Source organism: Jaculus jaculus, chromosome 8, assembly GCF_020740685.1.
Source record: "Jaculus jaculus isolate mJacJac1 chromosome 8, mJacJac1.mat.Y.cur, whole genome shotgun sequence".
In the NCBI taxonomy this organism is placed as follows: domain Eukaryota; kingdom Metazoa; phylum Chordata; class Mammalia; order Rodentia; family Dipodidae; genus Jaculus; species Jaculus jaculus.
This window is the reverse complement of record NC_059109.1, coordinates 41,999,690-42,023,224: the sequence shown is the minus strand read 5'-3', so window position 1 is coordinate 42,023,224 and position 23,535 is coordinate 41,999,690. Positions and strand designations below refer to the sequence as shown.

Here is a 23,535-nt window from a genome sequence, read left to right as displayed (position 1 = left end):
TGGGAAGGGGTTGCACATAGAGTTTATAATGAGAAAAATGAAGAAAAACAAATTGGCTCTTAGAACACAAAAGAAGGGCATCTGAGCCTCAAACTGAAGCCAGCCAAACAGGAGATATAAGTAAATACGAATTTGTTCTAACTCAAGTGCAAGAGCTATGGGCATTGAAAGTGTTAGTAATCTCAGCCCCTTTTACTTCTAGATCTCAATCAGCAGTGAGCTACACACTGGCTCCATTCCTCCAGATGAGAGCAGCAGTGACATGCTTGTCATCGTGGATGACCCAGCCTCCTCAGCCCCTCAGTCTCGAGCCACCAATTCTCCTGCTTCCATAACAGGCTCAGTCTCAGACACTGTGAATGGTAAGTTACATTGACGTTGCATATAGCTTTACCCTGCGGCTTGGTGGCAAGTTAGGTCCTGATTAATTCCTTTTAAAATAAGGGTATTTTCTTTCTTCTTCCAAAAGTAGAATGCAGCCAAAAAAAAAAATTTTTTTTTTTCCAAAGCAGAGTCTTATTCAAGGTCAAACTGACCTGGAACTCATTCTATAGTCCAGGCTGACATCAGACTCACGGTGATTATTCTGTCTCAGCCTCCTTAGTGCTGGGATTAAAGGCATAAGGACTGGGGAGATGGCTTAGCGGTTAAGGCCTTTGCCTGCAAAGCCAGAGGATCCCAGTTCAATTTTCCAGGCCCGTGTAAGCCAGATGCAAGGGGCCACATGCATCTGAGGTGCGTTTGCAGTGGCTAGAGGCCTTGGCATGCCCATTCATATTCATTCTTTCTCTCTCCTTCCCTCTCCCCCCCCCCAAAATAAATAAAAATATATTAAAGGTATGAGCCCCAGTGCGTTGCCTTTTTTAAAAAAAGTTTATCTGTTTAGAAAAGAGAGAGCAGGGGCTGGAGGGATGGCTTAGCAGTTAAGGCACTTGCCCACAAAGCCAAAGGACCCAAGTTTGATTCTCCCCAACCCATGTAAGCCAGATGCACAAGGAGGTGCACATGTCTGGAGTTCATTTGTAGTGTGCCTGGAGGCCCTGCCATTCCCATTCTCTCCCTCTCTCTCAAATAAATAAATATAAAGTTTAAAAAGAGAGAGAGAGAGAGCATGAGCTGGGTATGGTGGCACACACCTTTAATCCCAGCAGTGGTAGGAGGATTGTGTGAGTTGAGGCCACCCTGAGACTACGTAGTGAATTCCAGATCAGCCTGGACCAGAGACCCTAGCTCAAAAAAACAAAAAAGAGAGAGAGAGAGACTGAGAGCATGGTGTGCCAAAGCCTCCTGCCACTGCAAATGAACTCCAAACACATGTGCCACTTCGTGTATCTGATTTTACTTGGCTACTAGGGACTTGAACCTAGGCTGTCAGGCTTTGCAAGCAAGCACTTTTAACTTCTCAGGTATCTCTAGCCATGTTTTAAAATTATATATTTATTTGTTTGTTTGTTTGTTTGTTTGTTTGTGTGTGTGTGTATACCAGAATCTCATGCTTCTGCATATAAATACCCATCTAGTTTTATGTAGGTACCTAGGGAATTGAACTCAGGCCAGCAGACCTGCACCCAGGGTGTTTTGTTTTGTTTTTGTTTCTGAGATAGGGTCTTTCTCTGTCCCAAGATGGCCTTGAACTCATGGCAGTCCTCCTAACTTGCCCTCCTAGTGCTGGGATTAAGGCCAGCCTCACCACACCCGGCCTTTACACCTTGTTTTTTGAGATAGGATCTTGTGTTGACATGAAGCTCATGCATCCAGATAAAGCAGCAAGCCCTAGGGATCCTCCTGTCTGCTGTGAAAAGTCAGCTTCAGGGTATAGAGAGATGGCTTAGTGGTTAAGGCATTTGCCTGCAAAGCCAAAGGACCCAGATACGACTCCCTAGGATCTATGTAAGCCAGATGCACAAGGTGGTGCATGCGTCTGGAAGTGGCTGTAGGCCCTGACACACCCTTTCATTCTCTTTCTCTCTCTCTTCCCCTTGCTCTCAAATGTAAAAAAAAAAAAAAATTAAGTCAGCTTCAGGGCTGGTTAAGGCGTTTGCCTACAAAGCCAAAGGACCCAGGTTCAACTCCCCTGGACCCACGTTAGCCAAATGCACAAAGGAGCGCACGCATCTGGAGTTCATTTGCAGTGGCTAGAGGCCCTGGTGCACCCATTCTCTCTCTCTCTTTCTCCCCCCTTCTCTGTTAAATAAATATATAAAAACCTTTTTTTTTTTTTCCTTAAAGTCAGCTTCAAGGATCTTTAAACACTCTGGTTTATCAAGGTAGGAACTCACTCTAGCCCAGGCTGACCTGAAATTCACTATGTAATCTTAGGGTGGCCTCAAACTCACGTCAGTCCTTCTACCTCTGCCTCCCAAGTGCTGGGATTAAAGGTGTATATCACTGGCTCTCAAATGCTCTGGAGAAGCTAGGTACCATGTCATGAGTCCTAGCACTCAGGAGGTAAGAGGCCAGTATGGACAACACAAGGATACCCTGTCTCCAACAAAACAAAATACTCTGAGAGTCAGCTTTCTCTGTCAAAGGATAATCTGTAACATTATAGGAGATTCATTTTTTTCCCTCTTGGCCATTTGTTCCCACAGGAATTTCCATTCAGGAAATGCCAGCTGCAGGACGTGGTCACTCAGCTCGAAGCCGAGGCCGCCCCAAAGGTTCAGGAAGCACAGCCAAAGGAGCCGGGAAAGGCCGAAGCCGGAAGTCCACAGCCGGCAGTGCCGCTGCAATGGCAGGAGCCAAAGCAGGAGCTGCTGCAGCCTCCGCAGCTGCCTATGCTGCATACGGGTACAACGTGTCTAAAGGTGTGAAGATCAGGGTGATTGAAGACTGTTTGGAAATCTGTTTAGCATCCTACCAGGTGGTTAGGATATGGAGGGTACCCCAGGCCCTTCCCAGAGCCCAGCTTGTGGTTAAGCAGTCTTGACTCTACCCTTGCCCCACTGGCTTGGTACAGGGTCACCTTTGAAGTGAAAGTAACTATAACAAGAAAGCTGAGTTAGAAACTATCCTCCTTTAGATATCTACAAGCGCCGGGTGTGGTGGCGCACGCCTTTAATCCCACCACTCGGGAGGCAGAGGTAGGAGGATTGCCATGAGTTCAAGGTCACCCTTAGAATACAGAGTGAATTCCAGGTCAGCCTGAGCTAGAATGAAACCCTACCTCGAAAAAAAAAAAAAAAAACCCACAAAATAAATAGCTTTCCAGCTTTGAGGGCTAACTTTTTGTTTTTGTTTGTTTTTGGTTTTTGAACTCACATCAGTCCTCCTACCTCTGCCTCCTGAGTGCTGGGATTAAAAGCATGTGCCTAACTTTTACAATTCTACTTTTTTTCCTGAAGTTGACATAGTTTGTTCATCCACCTACATGGTCCATTACCTTAGGTATTAAGCACCTGCTGTGTGTCTAAAATTACACAGGGTGCAACCTGTCCTGGGATGAATGAAGTGAGAATGCACGTCAGGAGTACACAGCAGTACACAAATAAGAGGCAGACTTTCTTGTGATAGATGAGAATGGGGAGCAACTGTGGACCTGCTGGCAAGGATATTGAGGTGTGATTCAGGAAAGAGGAGATCTGGATAAGGAAGGAGTTGGACAGGCTGAAGAGTGGCAACAACCAAAGCATGTTGGCTGTCACTGAGAAGTCATTCAAGTTGTGCTAAAGAGAAGCAGGGAAAATTGAGGTTGGGGCCAGTGGGAAATTGCTGAAGAAGTGGAGGTGAGAGGATCAGGAGTTTGAGGCCAGCCTGTGCTATACATACAGGCTTCCTGACTTACATATTTAAAGTTCCTATGCCATCCCTTTGGCTATATAGCAATTTTTTTTTCTTTTGTTTTATTTTTGTTGTTGTTTGCTTTTGTTTCTTGAGGTAGGGTTTCACTGTAGCCCAGGCTGACCTGGAATTCACTATAGAGTCTCAGGGTGGCCTTGAACTCACAGTGATCCTCCTATCTCTGCCTCCCAAGTGCTGGGATTAAAGGCGTGCACCACCATGCCCAGCCTAGCAAACTGTTTCCTTGATCCATCAATAAATACTTGTGTTTAAAACAAACAAATAAATAAAAAGTTAGAAAGACATGACAGTTTGACACGATAGGTGGCTGTTGTGAGTAGGACATGGGAAGGATGATTATAGTCATAGAATGCAAGACATCCAGTTGTGACGAGAAAGACACACCAACAATACTGACAGCTCTCTCCCCATTCAAAACATGGCCCTTGCCATATGTGGTCATGCATGCCTGTAATCCCAGCACTTGGAAGGCACTTGGAGCTCTCTCTCCAGCCACTACGTGTTTTCTTTTAATATTCTTATTTGAAAGGGAAAGAGCATATGCATGTACAAACATGGCTGCTCCAGGGCTACTTTTTGCATCTGGCCATACATGGGTACTGGGGAATAGAAACTAGGCCAGTAGGCTTTACCATCAAGCAGCTTTAATTGTTAAGCCATCTCCTCAGCCCCCAGCCATAGGTTTTTTGACATTTTCAGTACAAGGCTTGAATTTCCTCCCATAGAGCAGGCCTCAAATCCAACCAGAGAGTAATTGATTACTCCCATAACATATTATCTGGCTGGCCAGTTGGGTAGCTTGCTGGGTCCACTGCTGGTTAAGATTGTTGTGACTTCTTCCCCAATAGGCATCATAGATCTTTCAAGCATCATGATAGTTATTCAACAGGGGAGAGGTTTCCAGCTCAGTTCCAGCTTGATTTCTCAATGTCCTACAACCAAACCATGTGTTTTCTTCAGCAATAAGGTCTTACCATCTAGTTCTTATGTGGTCTGGTATTTTTAACCCTTTGCCACTTTACCTTAACACTTTGCCCTTAGAAAAGAGCAATCATACCAGTTGTCAAAGGCAGGGTCTTGTCCATGGCAGAGTATGATGCTCATCAGAATTTCTTCTGAAAACCTGGGCTGAGAAAAGGTGACTGGAGGACAAGATGAAGGAAGGGATAGAGGCTGGAGAGATGGCTTAGCAGTTAAGTCACTTGCCTGCAAAGCCTAAGGTTTGATTCCCCAGTACCTGCATAAGCCAGATGCACAAGGTGGTGGCACATGCATCCGGAGTTTGTTTGCAGTGGCTGGAGGCCCTGGCATTCCCACTCTCTCTGTCTCTGTCTCTGTCCCTCCTCTCAAATAAATAATTTTGTTTGTTTGTTTTTGTTTTTTGAGGCAAGGTTTCACTCTAGCTCAGACTGACCTGGAATTCCCTGTGTAGTCTCAGGGTTGCCTTGAACTCACAGTGATCCTCCTTCCACTACATCAACATTAAATAAAATAAATTTGAAGACAAAGGGATAGAATGTCAAGAGAAGTCCACAGGGCTTGCTAATTGGTAATGGAAAATAGGGGGAAGAACTGGTCTGGAAGTTATCTATAATTCTAGTATGGCTGAAAAGAGATCTTTCTGCCTACTTAGAATTCATTTTTAGGAAAATAGAGCAATACACTAGAAACATAACTGAGGGTGGTAGCATACTCTTGTAATCTCAGCCTTTGGAACATGGGAGCAGAAGAACAAAGAGTTTGAAGTCAGCCTGGACTTCGATTTGTCTCATACTGGGGTGAAAATGTTCACTACTGTTCAAGGTGCCATCACCAAAGATAAGAGGTTTGACTTGGGTCCTTTAAGTGACAGGACTTGGAAAACAAGCGTGGCATTGGCCCATGCTAGGAAGACTAGTTTATAGATGCAGGATAGAAAGTGAATGTAGCCTTGTGTCCTCTAGGCTCATTTACTGGTAAGTAGAGGACATCTATGAAACCAAAAAGCTGCCGGGCGTGGTGGCGCACACCTTTAATCTCAGCACTCAGGAGGCAGAGGTAGGAGGATCCGCCATGAGTTTGAGGCCACCCTGAGACTACATACTGAATTTCAGGTCACCCTGGGCTAGAGTGAGACCCTACCTCGAAAAAACAAAAAATAAATAAATAAAAATAAAGCAGCTAATCTCAACTGTTGTCCAAAAGAAGGGTGTGTTAGTGCATAGTGAGTTACAGCTTTCAGCCTGTAGCCCTGACATCCCAGGTTGTATGTATGCTTCTTCCAGAGCCCAAAGAGGGTATCTGTGGATGAGGTCAGATAGGCAAGGCTGAGTATTTGTCATCATCTCTTAAAAACCCAGCCTTTGGTCCAGCATGGCAGCACATGCCTTTAATCTCAGCACTTTCAAGGCTGGGGCTAGAGAGATGGCTTTGTGGTTAAGCCAAAGGACCCATGTTCAAATCTCCAGATCCTACATAAGCCAGATGCACAAAGGTGAGGAAAAGAAAAGGTCACACAAGCCCACAGGTGGTGCCAGCATCTGGAGTGTGATTGGCTGAGGCCCTGGTATGCCAATTCTCTCTCTTTCTCTGAAATTTAAAAAAAGAGAGAGAGCCAGGCATGGTGGCCTATACCTTTACTCCCAGCACTCAGGAGGCAGAGGTAGGAGAGGAGGAGAGTCACCATGAGTTATAAAACAACAAAGTAGTAGCTAGCATTTTACCTAATCCTGTCTCTTCTCCATCCCAACAGGAATCTCCGCCAGCAGTCCTCTGCAGACATCCCTTGTCCGGCCCGCTGGCCTTGCTGACTTTGGACCTTCAAGCGCCTCTTCTCCCTTGAGTTCCCCTTTAAGCAAAGGAAATAATGTTCCTGGGACTCCCAAGAGCCTCCACATGACCAGCAGCCTAGTTTCAGACTCCCTAATCAGGAAACAGGGCAAAGGCACCAACCCCTCTGGAGGTCGGTAACCAACCCTCCAGCTTCCTTCAGCCAAACCAGGGCCTAGAATCCTGGTCTGCAAATGGTCTTTGGATGGCTTGCCCAGCGCAGCATCTTAATCCCAGTTGGAGAGTGGAGAGAACCTGTTGCACCAAGGGGAAGAAAGGCAGGTGGTTGGTCAGAGAGCACTTTTATCACCTGTTTCCAAAGGAGTGGTTTGGGGTTCAGCCCCACAGAATCCCAGACGAACTCTGCCACCAAGTCTTCAACTTCTTACTGGAGAGGGGCCTGACATAGACCCCTTTCAGATGCTCAGGCAAGCTGTCTCCATCCCTGTCCCACTCTTCAGCTCTGACCATGTCCTTTCTAAAGGCTCCACAGGCACTGTGAAGAGCCTTCCATAGTGGAGACTTCTCTTAAGGTTGTGATTTCCTATAGGGCTAAGAGAGGAGGAAATTGTGGACCTGTAATCCACAGTTTTTGGAGAGGCCCCTCCCCCAGGTCTCCAAACTCCATTTGCCACAGTGTCATCACTGAAGAGACAAATGAATGCCAGAGACGGTGGTGGCTTATAATAAAGAGGACAGAAAGCTGGAGGAAGCATGCCCACACGCAGTTGTTTTCTCAGCATTCCTCCACTGTCCGACATGGTTCATACAAGGGAACCTTTAGGTTCCACCAGCAACAGTAGTAGCACCTCCCACCCAAAGGACTCCCAAAAGCCAGTAAAGAGACCAGGAGCCACCTCAATCAGCAGAACATCCTCACTGCCCCTCTTGCAAACGCCCCTTTGCCCATCCTGAATGCACAGTCTCCCCTCCCCACCCCACCCCCACCTTTGCCCTTCAGCCCCCGCTTGGCTGTATGCACTGTCTGTATTGCACTGAGAAAGGAAGGGAGAGCAGGAGTGAGGTGGAGAGGGTGGAGAGAGCAAGCTCTGCACCAACCCTCCCAGCCCCACCCACCTGAACTTGCTGCCCTCTGAAAGGGGCAGGGGGCAGCAATTGATGGGAGGGGTTTCCACCTGATGTCCCTGGTGGAACAGGTGCTTCTGGGCGGGCCAGCCTCTAATTTGCACACCCGAAAATCGCGGAATTGAGTTTAGATAGATTGATTTTTTTTAACTTTTTGTGGAGTGTGTGTGGGGGAATCATTTAATTTAAATCATTAAGATTCCCCTGCCCAACCCCAGATTCCTATGTACAGATGCTGTTTAGAGGGAATCAGAAAAATGCCAAGCCTTTTTTCTCTTTGAATGTGCTGTCTATTTTTATAACTGAACTTGTACATATGTATAAAGAGAGACACATCTTTCTTTTACTAACTGGATAAAGAAAATCTTAAATAAAATGGAGTGAGATAATTTTATGTAAATCAAGGTGTCTGTGGTCTGTGTAGCTGCCTCTTTTGGGGCAAAGTGGACATTTGTGTATTTGACAAAATTAAAGGCGGAGCCGTAACATTATTCCCAGGATCAGAGATGGTGGGGTTTCTGGGATGAAGAGTCCTTTGTGGGTCTTCATCTGTAGTAATCTTAAAGGGCTTGGGAATTTGCTCTAGCCATCCTGGCATGCGGAGAAGGGCTGTGGGCGTTAAGTAGGTTCTTCATGACACAGGGCCTCAGTGTGAACGACTTGGCCTAGTTGATGTCAGGCAGTGTTACATAGTGGTACTCTGAATATTAAGTGTCTCAAAGTTCTCTGTACTTCTAAGGATCATGAAAGAAAACAGTGTAGTGTGTTCCTTGGGGATTCCAGAGACATCCATAACTTTTGAAAACAACAGTGTGATCGAGAAAAGAGCACTAGTTGCCAGCCTAGACTGACAGTCACTATTTCTTTGATTTATCATAATACATTCTTGCTCATTTTGAGTCTTGGCTCACTTTATACTTTGGTCAGAGTGGGCTGACTCTTGGCTAGCTGCTGTTGCCAGTCATAAGAATCAATCTAGCCAAGTCTCAGCAGAGGTAGGAGGATCACCTTTAATTCAAGGCCACTCTGAGACTACATAGTGAAGTCCAGGTCAGCCTGGACTAGAGTGAGACCCTACCTCAAAAAAAGGGGAGGGGTGCTGGAAAGATGGCTTAGCAGTTAAGCACTTGCCTATGAAGCCGAAGGACACTGGTTCGAGACTTGATTCTCCAGGACCCACGTTAGCCAGATGCACAAGGGGGTGCACACATCTGGAGTTTGTTTGCAGTGGCTGGAGGCCCTGGCACGCCCATTCCCCCCCCCGCCCCCCTCTCTATCTGCCTCTTTCTCTCCATTGCTTTCAAATAAATAAGTAAAAGTAAATTTTAATCAGTCTTTTAAGCCAGGTGTGGTGGCATACACCTTTAATTCCAGCTGAGGTAAGAGGATCACTGTGAGTTCCATGTCAGCCTTGAAAAAAGAGAGAGAGAAGAAAAGAATTGGGCTAGAAGATTGTGGAAAACAGTGTGGAGGTTCCTAAAACAGCTAGAGATTGATCTACCATATGACCCAGCTATAGCACTCCTAGGCATATATCCAAAGGACTCATCTCATTTCCTTAGAAGTACATGCTCAACCATGTTTATTGCTGCTCAATTTATAATAGCTGGGAAATGGAACCAGCCTAGATGTCCCTCAACAGATGAGTGGATAATGAAGATGTGGTACATTTATACAATGGAGTTCTACTCAGCGGTAAAGAAAAATGAAGTTATGAAATGTGCAGAAAAATGGATGGACCTGGAAAGTATTATACTAAGTCAGGTAACCCAAGCCCAGAAAGCCAAGCGCCACATGTTCTCTCTCATATGTGGATCCTAGCTACAGATGACTGGGCTTCTGTGTGAGAATGAAAATACTTAGTAGCAGAGGCCAGTAAGTTGAAAAGGAGACATAAAGGGTGGAGAAAGGAAGGGAGGAGGATACTTAAAAGGTTGATATTGTATATATGTAATTACAATGATTGTAATGGGGAGGCAATATGATGGAGAATGGAATTTCAAATGGGAAAGTGTGGGGGTGGGGAGGGAGGGAATTACCATGGGATATATTTTATAATCATGGAAAATGTTAATAAAAATTAAAAAAAAAAAAAAAAGAACTGGGCTAGAAGGATGGATTAGCAGTTAAGGTACCTGCCTGCAAAGCCAAAGGACCCCAAGTTCAATTCCCCAGGAACCATACATATAAGCACAAAATGGCACATGTGTCTGGAGTTCATTTTCAGTATCTGAAGTTTGTTTGCAGTGCCTGGAGGCCCTGGCACATTATTCCCCCCTCTCTCTGCCTCACTCTTTTTTTTTTTTTCACTGTTCCTCGATTTAATGACTAATTTACGTAGCAAGGTTGAGAGGCAAGTTGTTATGACATCACTGGGTTTGTAGTGACACATAGATAAGTATCACAAGAAGACTAGACAGCACAAGGGTGCATTCTTTCTGACAAGCTGAGCCCGTTGACCCGTATCTGGTAATCCCAGCATGCCTCACTCTTTCTGTCAAATAAAAATAAAATATTTTTTAAAGAAAAAGAAAAGAATCAACCTTTTTTTCATTTTACTATCTGGTAGCACTATCAGTCTGCATCTTGTTTTTCTCGCTGGTCAATGTAACAAAGGCCTCATACAGAATAAATCACCATCACTTTGCCAATTAACCACACCCTGAGCCAGCTTCACTGTGGCTGCTGTAAGATTGCAATATAGCTTTTATCTTAACAAAACCCTCCATGCATTGCGCTGGCAAAGATCAACATGGCCACCTCCCTGGAGAACTGAGCAGAGATCCTTGAGCAGCTGTACGTGTTGCCAGGTGATTGCTCTCCTGAAAAGGATTTTGGATCACTTTTCTCTGGCTGCAAACACCACAGCACCCCTTGTTCACCCACTTTAATCCAGTCAGTCCCTAAAGACATAGCTGACATGACATACTGCTAACTCGCATGGCCTTCATATCTGTACCGCCCCTGCCTGTTCTTTTCCAGAAAGTAGAGGAGACCGAAATCTTCAAATAAAGGCTTGAAGCTTATTAACAAAATGGCCTGGATATCCATGACCTCCCAATGCCTGACACTACCTACACAATACCATCATAATAGGAAGAAAAGATTGTGGCATCAGAATAAAAGACTGACTTCCAGTTAAGATGGGGGCCTAGGAACCAGGCCAAAAGCAGCCTAGGGGAGAAAAAGCAAAAATAAATAAATAAAAAATAAAATATACTCTTCTACTAAAAAGTGAGGTGTGTAAGAAATTACCAATGGCAGCAGAGAAGTAGAAGATCCACAGCATCCAGAGCCCACATAGGCAGGCAGAAGCGTCTCCAGCAGCAGCACCAGGTCCACAGGGCCACAGCTGCAAGGCTCTGCTTGAGCTGCAGGAAAAGCCAGGTGAGGGGATTTTCTACTCACACTGGAGCTCCTTGCAAACTCAAGAAACATGAAGGTAGGACCACAGTGAACAAGGGAGGAGCAGATCATGAGGATCACATAAGCCAGTGGGAGAACTGGAGCCACCATCCACAGCCTCCCCACCCCACTGCCAGCGCAAGTGCCAGCAAACACCAGAGACCTGGGGAAGGGAGCTCACAGCACCCAGCACCAACGACCAGAGCAGTGATCCAACGGCCCAGCCAGCCTACTTGGACCCACAGTGCACCAAAGAGGGACCCAAGCAGGAGCGCAGCATAACTGAGAACAAAACCATCCCAAAAGGTAACAGATTGCACCAGGTCAGTACTCGACTTTAGGCCTGAACCAGAAGTGGTAATTGCACCTTCCATATCAGGATAAATTATATGTTAAATCTGATGGATGGTCGGATTTGCCATTCTTAAATAAGCTATATTTTGGGCTTGTTATTTGTTGCTTCTTGATTGATAGTGGCTTCATTTCCTCTTCTGTTGTTCATTAGGAAAGGGTCTCACATGGTCACAATCTGACTTGGAACCCTCAACAGGCCAGAAATCTTAACCTCCTAGTTGTCAGGATTAAGGGTGTAGGGCAACACATATCATAAGGGACTGTGACTTTGTTAGAGGATCTGGTTGTCATAATACCTGCTCTTGCATAAATATTCTATGCTGTTTTTCATTGAATGTGTACATTATTTAGTTAAATTTTAGAATCTGCCTGTATTTTGTTCCACTCAGCCTACTTGAATACTCTTATAGCAGGCACCTTAAGCTCCTACCCTGAAGATATATAACATCAGGGCTGGAGAGATGGTTTAGCAGTTAAGTGCTTGCCTGTGAAGCCTAAGGACCCTGGTTGGAAGCTCAATTCCCAAGGACCCACCTTAACAAAAGGGGTCACATGTGTCTGGAGTTCATTTTCAGTGGCTGGCAGCCCCGGCACGCCTATTCTCTGTCTCTATCTGCCTCTTTCTCTGTCTGTCACTCTCAAATAAATAAATAAAAATGAGCAAAAAAAAAAATTTACGCAATATATAACATCAGATTGACACATCTTTTTTGTTTGTTTTGTTTTGTTTTGTTTTGTTTTGTTTTTGTTTTTCGAGGTAGGGTCTCACTCTGGCTCAGGCTGACCTGGAATTCACTATGTAGTCTCAGGGTGGCCTCGAACTCTCGGAGATCCTCTTACCTCTGCCTCCTGAGTGCTGGGATTAAAGGCATGTGCCACCACGCCCGGCCAGAATGACACATCTAATGATACTGCAGCTAACTAGAAAATTCAAGCATTAAATTAATCCAAGATGCAAAAATATATACATTATAAAACAAGAAACACCAAAAATCAAGACAATATAAATCCACCAAAAAGTATTAATGCATCAGAAATGACCTCCAGTGAGAATGAGAGGAAATCCTGAGAAAGATTTCAAAAGAATGATTATAAATATGCTCAAAGATGTCAAAGAGGAAATCAAAGAAGACACAGGAAACCAATTTAATGAAATAAGAAGGTCAATACAAGACATAAATAAGGAAACAGAAATAATAAAGAAAAACCAGTCAGAATTACTGGCAATGAAATTTTAAAAAAATATATCTGTAGAAAATCTCACCAATAGAATGGATGAAGGAAAGGACAGAATAAACTAGAAAACCAGACGGCAGATCTAATACAATCCAACAAAAAGAAAGACAAACTAATAGGAAAGTATGAATGGCAATGTCAAGATACTCAGGACACTATGAAAAGATCAAACATAACAATTCAGGTTATAGTACATGGAGAATAATTTCACTCCAAAGGCATAGTAGGCATCTTCAACAAAATCATAGAATAAAACTTCCCCAAAATTGGGAAAGAGATGCCAATGCAGATACAGGAATCCTTTAGGACACCAACCAGACAAAACCTTGAAAGAACCATATTATAATTAAACCACCACAGGTATAAACCAAAGAAAATACACTGAAAGCAATTAGAGAGAAAAATCAAGTTACCTACAAAGGCAAGCCCATCAGCATCACAGCACATAACTCAATAGAAATGTTAAAAGCCAGAAGGGCTTGGAATGTTGTATTCAAAGTACTGAATGATAACAACTGTCAACCAAGGATACTTTATCCTGCAAAGCTATCCACTCATATAGACGGAGAAATAGGGACATTATACAACAAAAGCAGACTAAAGGAATATTTGAAGACAAAACCAGCTCTACAGAAAATACCTGGAAGAATCCTCCGTGCTGAAGAGAAAGAAAAGCACACATATAAGGAACCTGGAAAAAACAAACCATAGTCAAATACTAGTGAATACAAAAGAGTAAAAGTAAAACTGGAAGAACTACAAAAAAAAAAAAATGGCAAAAATAAATACACATCTTTCAATAATATCTCTTAATATCAACAGCCTCAATACCCCAGCCAAAAGACAGGTTTGCAGACTGGGTTAAACAGCAGGATCCTTCAATTTGTTGCCTCCAAGAAACTCACCTTTCTACAAAGGATGGACAGTATCTTAGGATGAAAGGCTGGAAAATGGTGTTTCAAGCAAATGGGACTGGAAAACAAGCAGGTGTTGCTATCCTAATATCTAACAAGGTAGACTTCAGTCCAACATTAGTTAGGAAAGATAAGGAAGGTCACTTTATATTGATTAAAGGAACACTCCAACAGGAGGACATTACAATCTTGAACATATATGCACCTAACATGGGGGCTCCCAACGTCATCAAACAAATGCTATTAGAACTGAGGTCACAGATAACACCAAACACAGTTGTAGTGGGTGACTTCAACACCCCACTCTCATCAATTGACAGGTCATCCTGGCAAAAAATAAAGATGTGTCTGGATTAAGTGAAGTTGTAGGGCTGGAGAGATGGCTTAGTGGTTAAGCGCTTGCCTATGAAGCCTAAGGACCCCAGTTCGATTCTCGATTCCCCAGGACTCACGTCAGCCAGATACAAAAAGGGGCACACACATCTGGAATTCATCTTTCTCTCTCTCTGCCTCTTTCTCTGTCTATTGCTCTCAAATAAATACATAAAAATAACCCAAAAAAAATTTAAATGAAGTTGTAGAACAAATGGAGTTGTTGGCCAGGGAGGTCCTTGATTCCCCCCAAACATTACAGGCAATTGCCAAGGCCCTTGGTTTCCCAACGTGAATAGATGGTAAGACCCTATTGCTGAAGACTCCACATACTTGGGCTCCAAGGCTGCTGACAAATCCTGCTGGAACTGAGCTGATAACCTCCTCCATGTAGACCAGCCCACAGACAGCTGGAAGAAGCCTGCATGCAGTTCAATGAGGAAGAGAAATCACCAATGAAGATACTCAACAGTAAACACTGCCAGTCTTAAATTTTGCCAGCCAGGCCAAATGATCCAATGGGTGCAATAGTGGCACATCTGTCATGGTGGAAATCAACTGCCCTCTAATTGGACTGGAAGCCCCATGGGAGGGAATACATCCCTGCTACTGAAAACTTAAAACAGGGGTAGTCATGAGCCCTAGGGGTGTAACATCTGCCACTGGCTGGCTAAACGTATATACTATGCTTATCAAACTACCCAGTAAGTACTTCTCTTAATGTTCATACCCACATATTAATGCTACTCTCACTTTTGGTAGAGAGCCTTCTCTTTTGAGATGGCAGTGACCTTGGGATGACTCAGAAGGCATCATGGTGCTGGAAAGAAGTGACGGGAGTGCTCAGTTACTGCAATATCTCTGTCACACCTTCAAGGGTCAGAGTCTATTGCAGAAGAGGTAGCAGAAAGAATGTAAGAGCCAAAGGAAGGGTAGGACTCCTTAAAATGTGCTCCCCCCAGGCCTGGATATCCATGACCTCACAGTGCCTGACACTACCTACACAAGACCATCATAGTAGGAGGAAAAGATTATGACATCAAAATAAAAGACCGATTGAGCAGGGAGGGGATATGATGGAGAATGCAGTTTCAAAGGGAAAGTGGGGAGAGGGAGGGAATTACCATGGGATATTTTTACAATTATGGAAGTTGTTAATAAAAATAAATAAATAATAAAAGAGAGACTAATTAAGAAGGGGAGGGGATATGATGGAGATTGGCTTTTCAAATGGGAAAGTGAGGGGAGTGAGGGAATTACCATGGGATATTATTCACAATTATGGAAGTTGTCAATAAAATATTTTTTTACCAGTTTTTCTTTCTTTTATATATATATATATATTTTTTTTTTTTTAATTTATTTGAGAGCGACAGACACAGAGAGAAAGACAGATAGAGGGAGAGAGAGAGAATGGGCGCGCCAGGGCCTCCAGCCTCTGCAAATGAACTCCAGACGCGTGTGCCCCCTTGTGCATCTGGCTAACGTGGGACCTGGGGAACCGAGCCTCGAACCGGGGTCCTTAGGCTTCACAGGCAAGCGCTTAACCGCTAAGCCATCTCTCCAGCCCAATAAAATATTATTTTTAAAAAGGTATTTAAACAAAAAGAATTTGTGAGCTGGGCATGGTGGTGCATGCCTTTAATCCCAGAACTCAGGAGGCAGAGGTAGGAGGATCACTGTGAGTTTGAAGCCACCCTGAGACTACATAATGAATCGCAGGTCAGCCTGAGCTAGAGTGAGACCCTACCTCAAAAAATCAAAAAGAAAAAAAAATAATTTGCATTTATAAATGATCTGTATTAGAATATAATAAGTCTCCAGTTATAGACAATTACTACTCATGTTGTACAACAGATACCTTCAATTTTTAGTTGCTAATAAAGGGCTATACAACTCAAAAAAAAAAAAAAAAAGAAATCTCAGCTGGGCATTGGAGCACATGCCTTTAATCCCAGCACTCAGGAGTCAGAGGTAGGAGGATCACCATGAGTTCAAGGCCACCCTGAGACTACATAGTGAGTTCCAGGTCAGCCTGGGCTAGAGCGAAACCCTACCATAAAAAAAAAAAAACTAAAAAAAAAAAAAGATAAATAAAAAGAAATCTCAATCATCCCTCAAGATGATTTTTCAATTTTGTATATGATATGAATCACCTTGCAATCTCTTGGAAACAGGGTGACTTGTGTAGCCCAGGCCGACCTTGACTTAACTTGCCTCACCTCCAATGTGGGCCACCACACCCACCCTACCTTGGAATGTTACAAAATACACATTCTGCTTCTGGAAAGTGAAGGGTGAAGCTTAAGACTGCATTTCCAACAACATCCCAGATGGTGACCACACCTGGAATAAGCCCTTCAAGAAACTTCCAGTGAACTCATTGCTTGTTCCACCCCCAGACGGGAGGCCCTGTGCAGGAAATAGAACTGTATCTTTCCTGTTAGTCAGTTCTCCTGATGACAGATGAAGCCCTAGCATTTCTAGGAAAATTCAGTCCTGTGTGTGTCTTATCAGGGTGTCTTGTTTTGCTGGGGTTTGTTTGTTTTGAGTTGGCTTAGTTTCTGTTTGTTTGTAGTTTTCCAGGTAGGATCTCATAGGCTAGCCTCAAACTTATAGCAATCGTTCCACCTCCACCTTTTTTACTCCCTCTCCTCTTTTTCGAGGTAGGGACTTGCTTGAGCCCAGGCTGACCTGGAATTGACTATGTAGTCTCAGGGTAGCCTCGAACTCTTGGCGATCCTCCTACCTCTGCCTCCCGAGTGCTGAGGTTAAAGGTGTGCGCCACCATGCTCAGCTCACAATCCCTTTTTTACCATCCTTCATTTTTGCCCTCCCAAATCCTCTCTCCACTGAATCCCTTTCCAGCTAGTCTCTCCTCTGTTTTTTTTTAATTTTTTTAATATATTTTTAAATTTTTTATTTATTTATTTGAGAGCGACAGACACAGAGAGAAAGACAGATAGAGGGAGAGAGAGAATGGGCGCGCCAGGGCTTCCAGCCTCTGCAAACGAACTCCAGACGCGTGCGCCCCCTTGTGCATCTGGCTAACGTGGGACCTGGGGAACCGAGCCTCGAACCGGGGTCCTTAGGCTTCATAGGCAAGCGCCTAACTGCTAAGCCATCTCTCCAGCCCTCTCCTCTGTTTTTATGTCATCATTTTTTCCCCTCATGTTATGCATGTATTGTGTAGGTAGTGTCAGCCACCATGCAGTCATGAATATTGAGGCCACTTTGTGTCTGGAAGATAGTATTGTAAGCCGTCCTTCCCTTCCTTTGCCATTTACATTTTTTCCCATAACACACATGCCACCAATTGCAGCAGTTGGCACATTTGGCCTGGCTGTCCAGTCATAAAGTTTGCAGAGTCAGCTGGTGGTTAAGACTGTTAATGACATTTTTAAAATATTTACTTATTTGTTTGTTTGTTTGTTTGAGAGAGAGGATGAGGCAGAGAGAGAGAGAAAAAGAGAATGGGCATACCAGAGACTCTGGCCGCTATAAACAAACTCTAAACACATGCGCCCCTTTGTGCATCTGGCTTACATGGGTCCAGGGGACTCACACCAGAGTCCTTAGGACTCACAGGCAAATGCCTTAACCACTAAAGCATTTCCTCAGGCCTGCTAATGGCTTTTCTTCCCTAACAAGCTGCATAGCTCTTTCCAGCATCCTGACAGGTAGTCAACTGGATTTTTTTCAGCTCAACTCCACCTTATAATAACCTATGGCATCTGGACACAACATTATCTACCAAGATAAGGAATTCAAAGTCACTCCTTTAATCCTAGCACTTGGGAGGCAGATGTAGATGGACCACAGTAAATTTGAAGCCAGCCTAGAACTACAGAGTGAATGCCAGGTCAGCTTGGACTACAGTAAGATGCTACCTCAAAAACAAAAAACAAAAAAAAAAAAAAAAAAAAAGAGTTGCGTATGGTGGTGCGTGCCTTTAATTCCAGCATACGGGAAGCAGAGGTAGGAGGATCACCGTGAGTTCGAGGCCACCCTGAGACTACACAGTAAATTCTAGGTCAGTCTGGGCGTTAAAAAAAAAAAAAAAAAATTTCAATCAGGGTTCGATTCCCCAATGCCCATTTAAACCAGAGGTACAAAGTGGCGCATGCACCTGCAGTTAATTTGCAGTGACTGGAGGCTCTGGTGTGCCCATTCTCGCTCTCTCTCACTCACTGTGTCTGACTCTGCTTATGTGCTCGGGGGAAGAGAGAATGGACACACCAGGGCCTCCAGCCACTGCAAATGAACTCCAGATGCATCTGGCTTATGTGGGTTCTGGGGAATACAGCACAGACTACAAAACCATGGCTATTCATGTTCAAAATTAAGCTCTGACTCATGACAGCCAGTCTGATCAGTATGACTTGGGCCTTGGCAGCTAGCAGAGCAGAGCTGGTGAAGAAACCTCAAGGGACTCCACTCTCTGACAAGGCTCTCCAGACATATTTCTATGCTTCTTAAAAGATTGCATTCCCACAGTAACTTTATACTTTTTTTCCCATTTGACATGGTGTGGTAATAATAACATTAACCAAGAGTGATGCAAAGAGAGTAACATGTTTTCTCAACATTAATAAACACTTCATAATCAAGCATAATGCCAACAAGGGGAGAGGAGCCATTTTGTTGTCCCCCAGCTGGACAGTTTGTGTTCTTGCCTTTTTGACTTTGTTGGGTGTGGTGTAGCACATGCCTATAATCCCAGCACTTGAGAGATGGAGTCAAGAAGGTCAGGAGTTCAAGGCTCAGCTACATAGTGAGTTGCATGAGACTCTGTCTCAAAAACAAAAAATCATCAGCCAAGTGTGGTGGCACATGCCTTTAATGCCAACACTTGGGAGGTAAGTGGATCGCCATGAGTTCAAAGCCACCCAGAGACTACAGAGTGAATTCCAGGTCAGCCTGGGCCAGAGTGAAACCCTACCACAAAAAAACAAAAAAACAAAAAAAAACAAAAAACCTGCTGATGGTATCAAAGATGAAGCAATCCACATGGATTCAGCCAACCATTGCAGTTTAGTTTGGACCTGAATTGGCCATTTTCTCCCTGGGGACAATTGGGCTCTCTAGTTAGGACAAGCCCACTTCCCACCCTAGAGGAATGAGTGAGCAGGGTGCTTAGTCTGTGTGGCCTTCAGGAGCTGGCTGTGTGGTCCAAGCTGTCAGCGGAGATATAATTAGCTGGATCAGAAGCTGCGGGTCAGGTCATGACAGAGACTGTGTTGTTGGTAAACAAAGCAGAGGAGCCTCTCTGGAGCCCTCCCTCGTACTCAATCCCAGGAGCAGGGTGTGGGGAAGGTTAGGACCAAGGAAGCCCAGGGGGCATCCACTTCTGTTCGCTGCCTCCCACTCTGCCCTTTTCCTTCCTGCAAGTCACATTCTGTTCGGCTAAGTGAGAAGGTTCATTCATTCATGTCTTCATTCATTTCATTGAACTCACTTATCCATTTAGTCAGCACAAATTTTGAGGGCCTGAGGTAAGCCAGGCTCTGAGCCAGGCACCAAGGATACAGCCATGACCAAGTGACAGCTCCTGCTCCCATGGAATGAGTGTCACTCTAGTCAGATGAGAGACAATCCAACAGCTGTGAAAAATAACCAGCGATCACATGGTAGATTAAAGTGTGTACAGTGTTTTCCCCTAAGGAGATCTCTGATTCCAAGAATTGGAGAGGCCATTGCCCTGAGCAGTCCTGTTTTGCAGATGAAGGTCTGGCAGCTAAGATAGTAAATGTCCCAGAACTTGCAGTTGGTCCTGGGTTTTGCTTTATGTTTATTGCTGTTTGATCTTTTGAGACATGGGCTCATAAGTCACCCTGGATGACCTGGAACTCCCTATATGTCTATGTAGCCCAGGCTGACCTCAAACTTGAAGTGAACCACCTGCCTCTGCATCCTAGCTTTTATAATTATAAGCATATACCTTCATGCCCAGCCAGGACTTACAGCTGTAAATGGAACCCTGGTTATTTTTATTTTGGAGTTTTGTTTGTTTTAGGGTCTAGCTTGGCTATACAGCCCAGGTTGCCTCAAACTCATTTACATACACACACACACACACACACACACATGCACACACACACAAAGCATGGTAGCACACACTTTTAATCCCAGCACTTGGGAGGCAGAAGTAGAAGGATCACTGTGAGTTCAAGGCCACCCTGAGACTGCATAGTAAATTTCAGGTCAGCATGGGCTAGAGCAAGACCCTACTTCAAAAAACAAAATCAGAAAAAAAAAAAAAAAAAAAAAACCATGATCCTCAGCCTCCCAAGTGCTAGGATACAGACATGAGCCACCATGTCCAGCTGCCTCCTCAGTGTGTATATGTGTGTGTGTGAGAGAGAGATGAACACACAGGGTGTACCATTCAAACAGAACCTGCTTGTGTATGGATTCTGCTTTTCTGGTCTGCTGGCTGTGGAGGCCTCACACGGACCACACAAAACTGAGATATCTGCCATTAGTCCTTTTTTGTCTTTTTTTTTTTTTTTTTTTTCAAGACAGGGTCTCGCTCTAGCTCAGGCTGACCTGAAATTCATTATGTAGTCTCTAAAGGTGGTCTTGAACTCATGGCAATCTACCTACCTCTGCCTCCCAAGTGCGGGGACTGAAGGCATGCACCACCACGACGAGCTTCTTCTCCTCCTTCTCCTCCTCCTCCTCCTTCTTCTTTTGTCTCTTTTTATCTTCCTCCTCGCACAGAGGTCTATGTTGCCCAGGATGGCCTCCTAGTCCTAAGATCAAGTGATCTTCCAACCTCAGCCTCCGAGTAGTGGGAGCTGCAGGCAAGGTTCAGGGGTCCAGGACCACCCAGCTGGAGCCTTCTGACTCTATGATTGTGTCTTAGAGTGAAAAAGAGAAGCTACTGAGACTGGACAGGAACTAGTTTTGCTCCAGGGCCCGTAGGCTTCGTAGGCAAGGGCCTCAGTTTCTCTCTGAGAAAATGCGCAGAGAAAGAGTAAAAGGTTCCTTGGCTAAGACAAACAGCTCAACCCAGGAGCAAACTCCCCTGGACTCCAGCCGGCTCAGTACTCAGTACCCTGGCGTGTTCAGGGCTGGGCCATTCCTGATAGGTCTGCCTCTTCCCTTCCAGCCTACCTCTGCCACTTAATCCTTCTGAGTGACAGCCTAGGGTGTTTCTCCCGGCTACCATCCTGCCCTAAGCAGTGCCTGCCTCTTGCTAGGTGAGCAGGCTTTCATGGACCACTATGTCGGGAGCACCTACTGAGTGCAAGCTGGTGGCTCTGATTCTGATGGGTGAAACCACAGGTGGATACATTACTGACCTGAGTCCCCCCACCCCCCAATATCATCAGGCTAGGCTTAGTGAGGCCAACTCCTCCCTTGTAGGGCTGGAGACAGTGCCAACCCATGAGCGTCACAAACGCCCTTCTAGCTGAGCACTGCAGAGGCAAAGGGAAGGACCAGCAGGGAACAGCCTCTTCCTTCGGTGTGTGTTCAAGGACCTGAGTTCACGCAGATCGAGGAAGAGAGCATGCCTGGTTGGTCTGCCCTTGCCCCTGTGGTTCCCCAGGTCACGTTCCTGGGCTTGGCACAAAGATATTCAGCTTGACTCTCGCCCTTGCCTCTGAGCGAGCTTTCCATGGGTATTTTTTTTTTTGTTTTTTGTTTCTTTGTTTTTTTTCTCCCAGGTGACACATGACATTGCATTCAGACAGGTCATTTCTCATAGGTTCTCTTGTGCAACCCCTGGAGCTAAAGTACTCCACGCTGGAGTGCACAGAAACTACCCTTAGGGGTGTACCATTTACTAGGGACAGACGTAAGCAGAGCATGCCAGTGACATGCTAGGCAGAGGTGATGGAGTGGCACAGAGGAGAGCACCAGCCAGGCATGCAGGAGCAACAGGACGCCAGGCTGGGTGCCAAGGGTACAGAGAGTGGTTTGTTAGTCACAAGGACACCTGTACCAAGAGTCCAGAGGCTGGAGCCACAGAGAAAACAGCGACCAGGCCCCAAGGACACTTGTTCTGAAGGCCAGGAGGAGCCATTGAAAACTGACAGTGTGAGAGGCTCATGCATGGCTAGATCTGCCTGTAGAACTTTGTGGAAAATAAATTTTCCAATCCCAGAGTTGGAAGGGTAGTAGATGAGTTTGGGGGCCACACCAGCAAGCCAGAGAAACAGGGTGAGCAAGGATCAGGCAAATACAGAGATTGTGGCAAGCCACGATGCTTGAGCCTGTGGGGCAGGAAGCCTGTGCCAGCTTCATGGCTCAGGGCAGGTGAGCAGTCAGGCCTGGAGGGGCTGGGGGGAGTGCTGGTTCCTCTTGGGCTGAAGCTCACGGGTCTAAGAAGAGGCCTGGACGAAGGGCAGGGTGCAGAGCACAGCCAAGACTAGGGGCTAAAGTGCCAGGAAGGAGCAGAGGCACAAGGTGTGAGAGCCAAGAGTGAGTGAGGAACACAGTCCCCATTGGGAAGAGAGAAGCCCGGGTGAAGATGGTGCTACCAGGAAGGACTGGGGACCCGGCTGAGTTTGCAGGGTGTGATGCCCTCCTCATATCTCAGGAACTGCCTGGAGCAGGGGTGAGGCCAGGGCAACTGAGGAAGGCAGCTGAAACTGGACTGCTTGCAGGAGGAGGGACACAGGGGGTTAACCTTCCTAGGCCTCACCCCAGGCTCTGTGCCCCGAGCTGGGTTTTGCCACTGGGCCAGGTGCCTTCTGTGGTGAGGGGGCCGAGGTGAACCACAGCATGATGGCTTTGACCTCTGATAATGTCTCCCTCTATTACTACGGCCATCCTATATGACCCCAGTTCTCCATGGCCACAATGTCATTTCCTGTCTAAACTGAGAATCAAGGTAGTTACTGCAGTGTAACAGACTAACGTAGGCTTGCTGTAGGCACTCTGGGATATGTGGTCACCAGATCAGGAGACTGGGCCTTGAGCTCTTGCCTGCAGGAACATTCTCCCTGAGACCCCATTTGCCTCTAGCCTTGGCTTGGGCTCTGAAGCAGGCCTCAGACCCTGGAGAACCAAGACTATCTTCAGGGTCAAGCTTGGCATAAGAACAGCTCCCCATCCTTGGTCCTTCTTTCCACACCTCTTCTTCTTTATTTAAAAAAATTTTTTTGGGCTGGAGGGATGGCTTAGTGGTTAAGGTGCTTGCCTGCAAAGCCAAAGGACCCAGGTTCAATTCCCCAGAACTCACATAACCAGATGCACAAGGGGCACATGCATCTGGAGTTTGTTTGCAGTGGCTGGAGGCCCAGGTGTGCCCATTCTCTCTCTTTCTCTCTCTCTCTCTCTCCCCCTCCCTCTATCAAATAAATAAAGAAAGAAAAACAAAATATTTAAAAAAAAATTTTTTGTTGTTGTTGTTTTTGAGGTAGGGTGTCACTCTGGTCCAGGCTGACCTGGAATTCACTATGTAGTCTCAGGGTAGCCTCGAACTCACGGTAATCCTCCTACCTCTGCCTCCCAAGTGCTGGGATTAAAGGTATGTGCCACCACGCCCAGCATTCTTCTTTATTTTTTAAAATATTTTTATTTTTATTTATTTATTTGACAGAGAGAA

General features: G+C 45.3%; 1 protein-coding gene across 2 annotated transcripts in view; it reads left to right on the top strand.

Annotated features, from left to right (window-relative positions):
• Positions 1 to 8,095, top strand: part of Ino80 (INO80 complex ATPase subunit) — a 178,304-nt gene extending 170,209 nt beyond the window's left edge. For both annotated transcript variants that reach the window (XM_045156229.1, XM_045156228.1), the window contains exons 34-36: positions 203 to 362; positions 2,592 to 2,807; positions 6,533 to 8,095. In XM_045156229.1, the coding sequence (XP_045012164.1) occupies positions 203 to 362; positions 2,592 to 2,807; positions 6,533 to 6,750 (594 nt within the window). In that variant the 3' untranslated portion in view covers positions 6,751 to 8,095. The remainder of the gene's footprint in view (positions 1 to 202; positions 363 to 2,591; positions 2,808 to 6,532) is intronic.
• Positions 8,096 to 23,535: the final 15,440 nt, after the last annotated feature.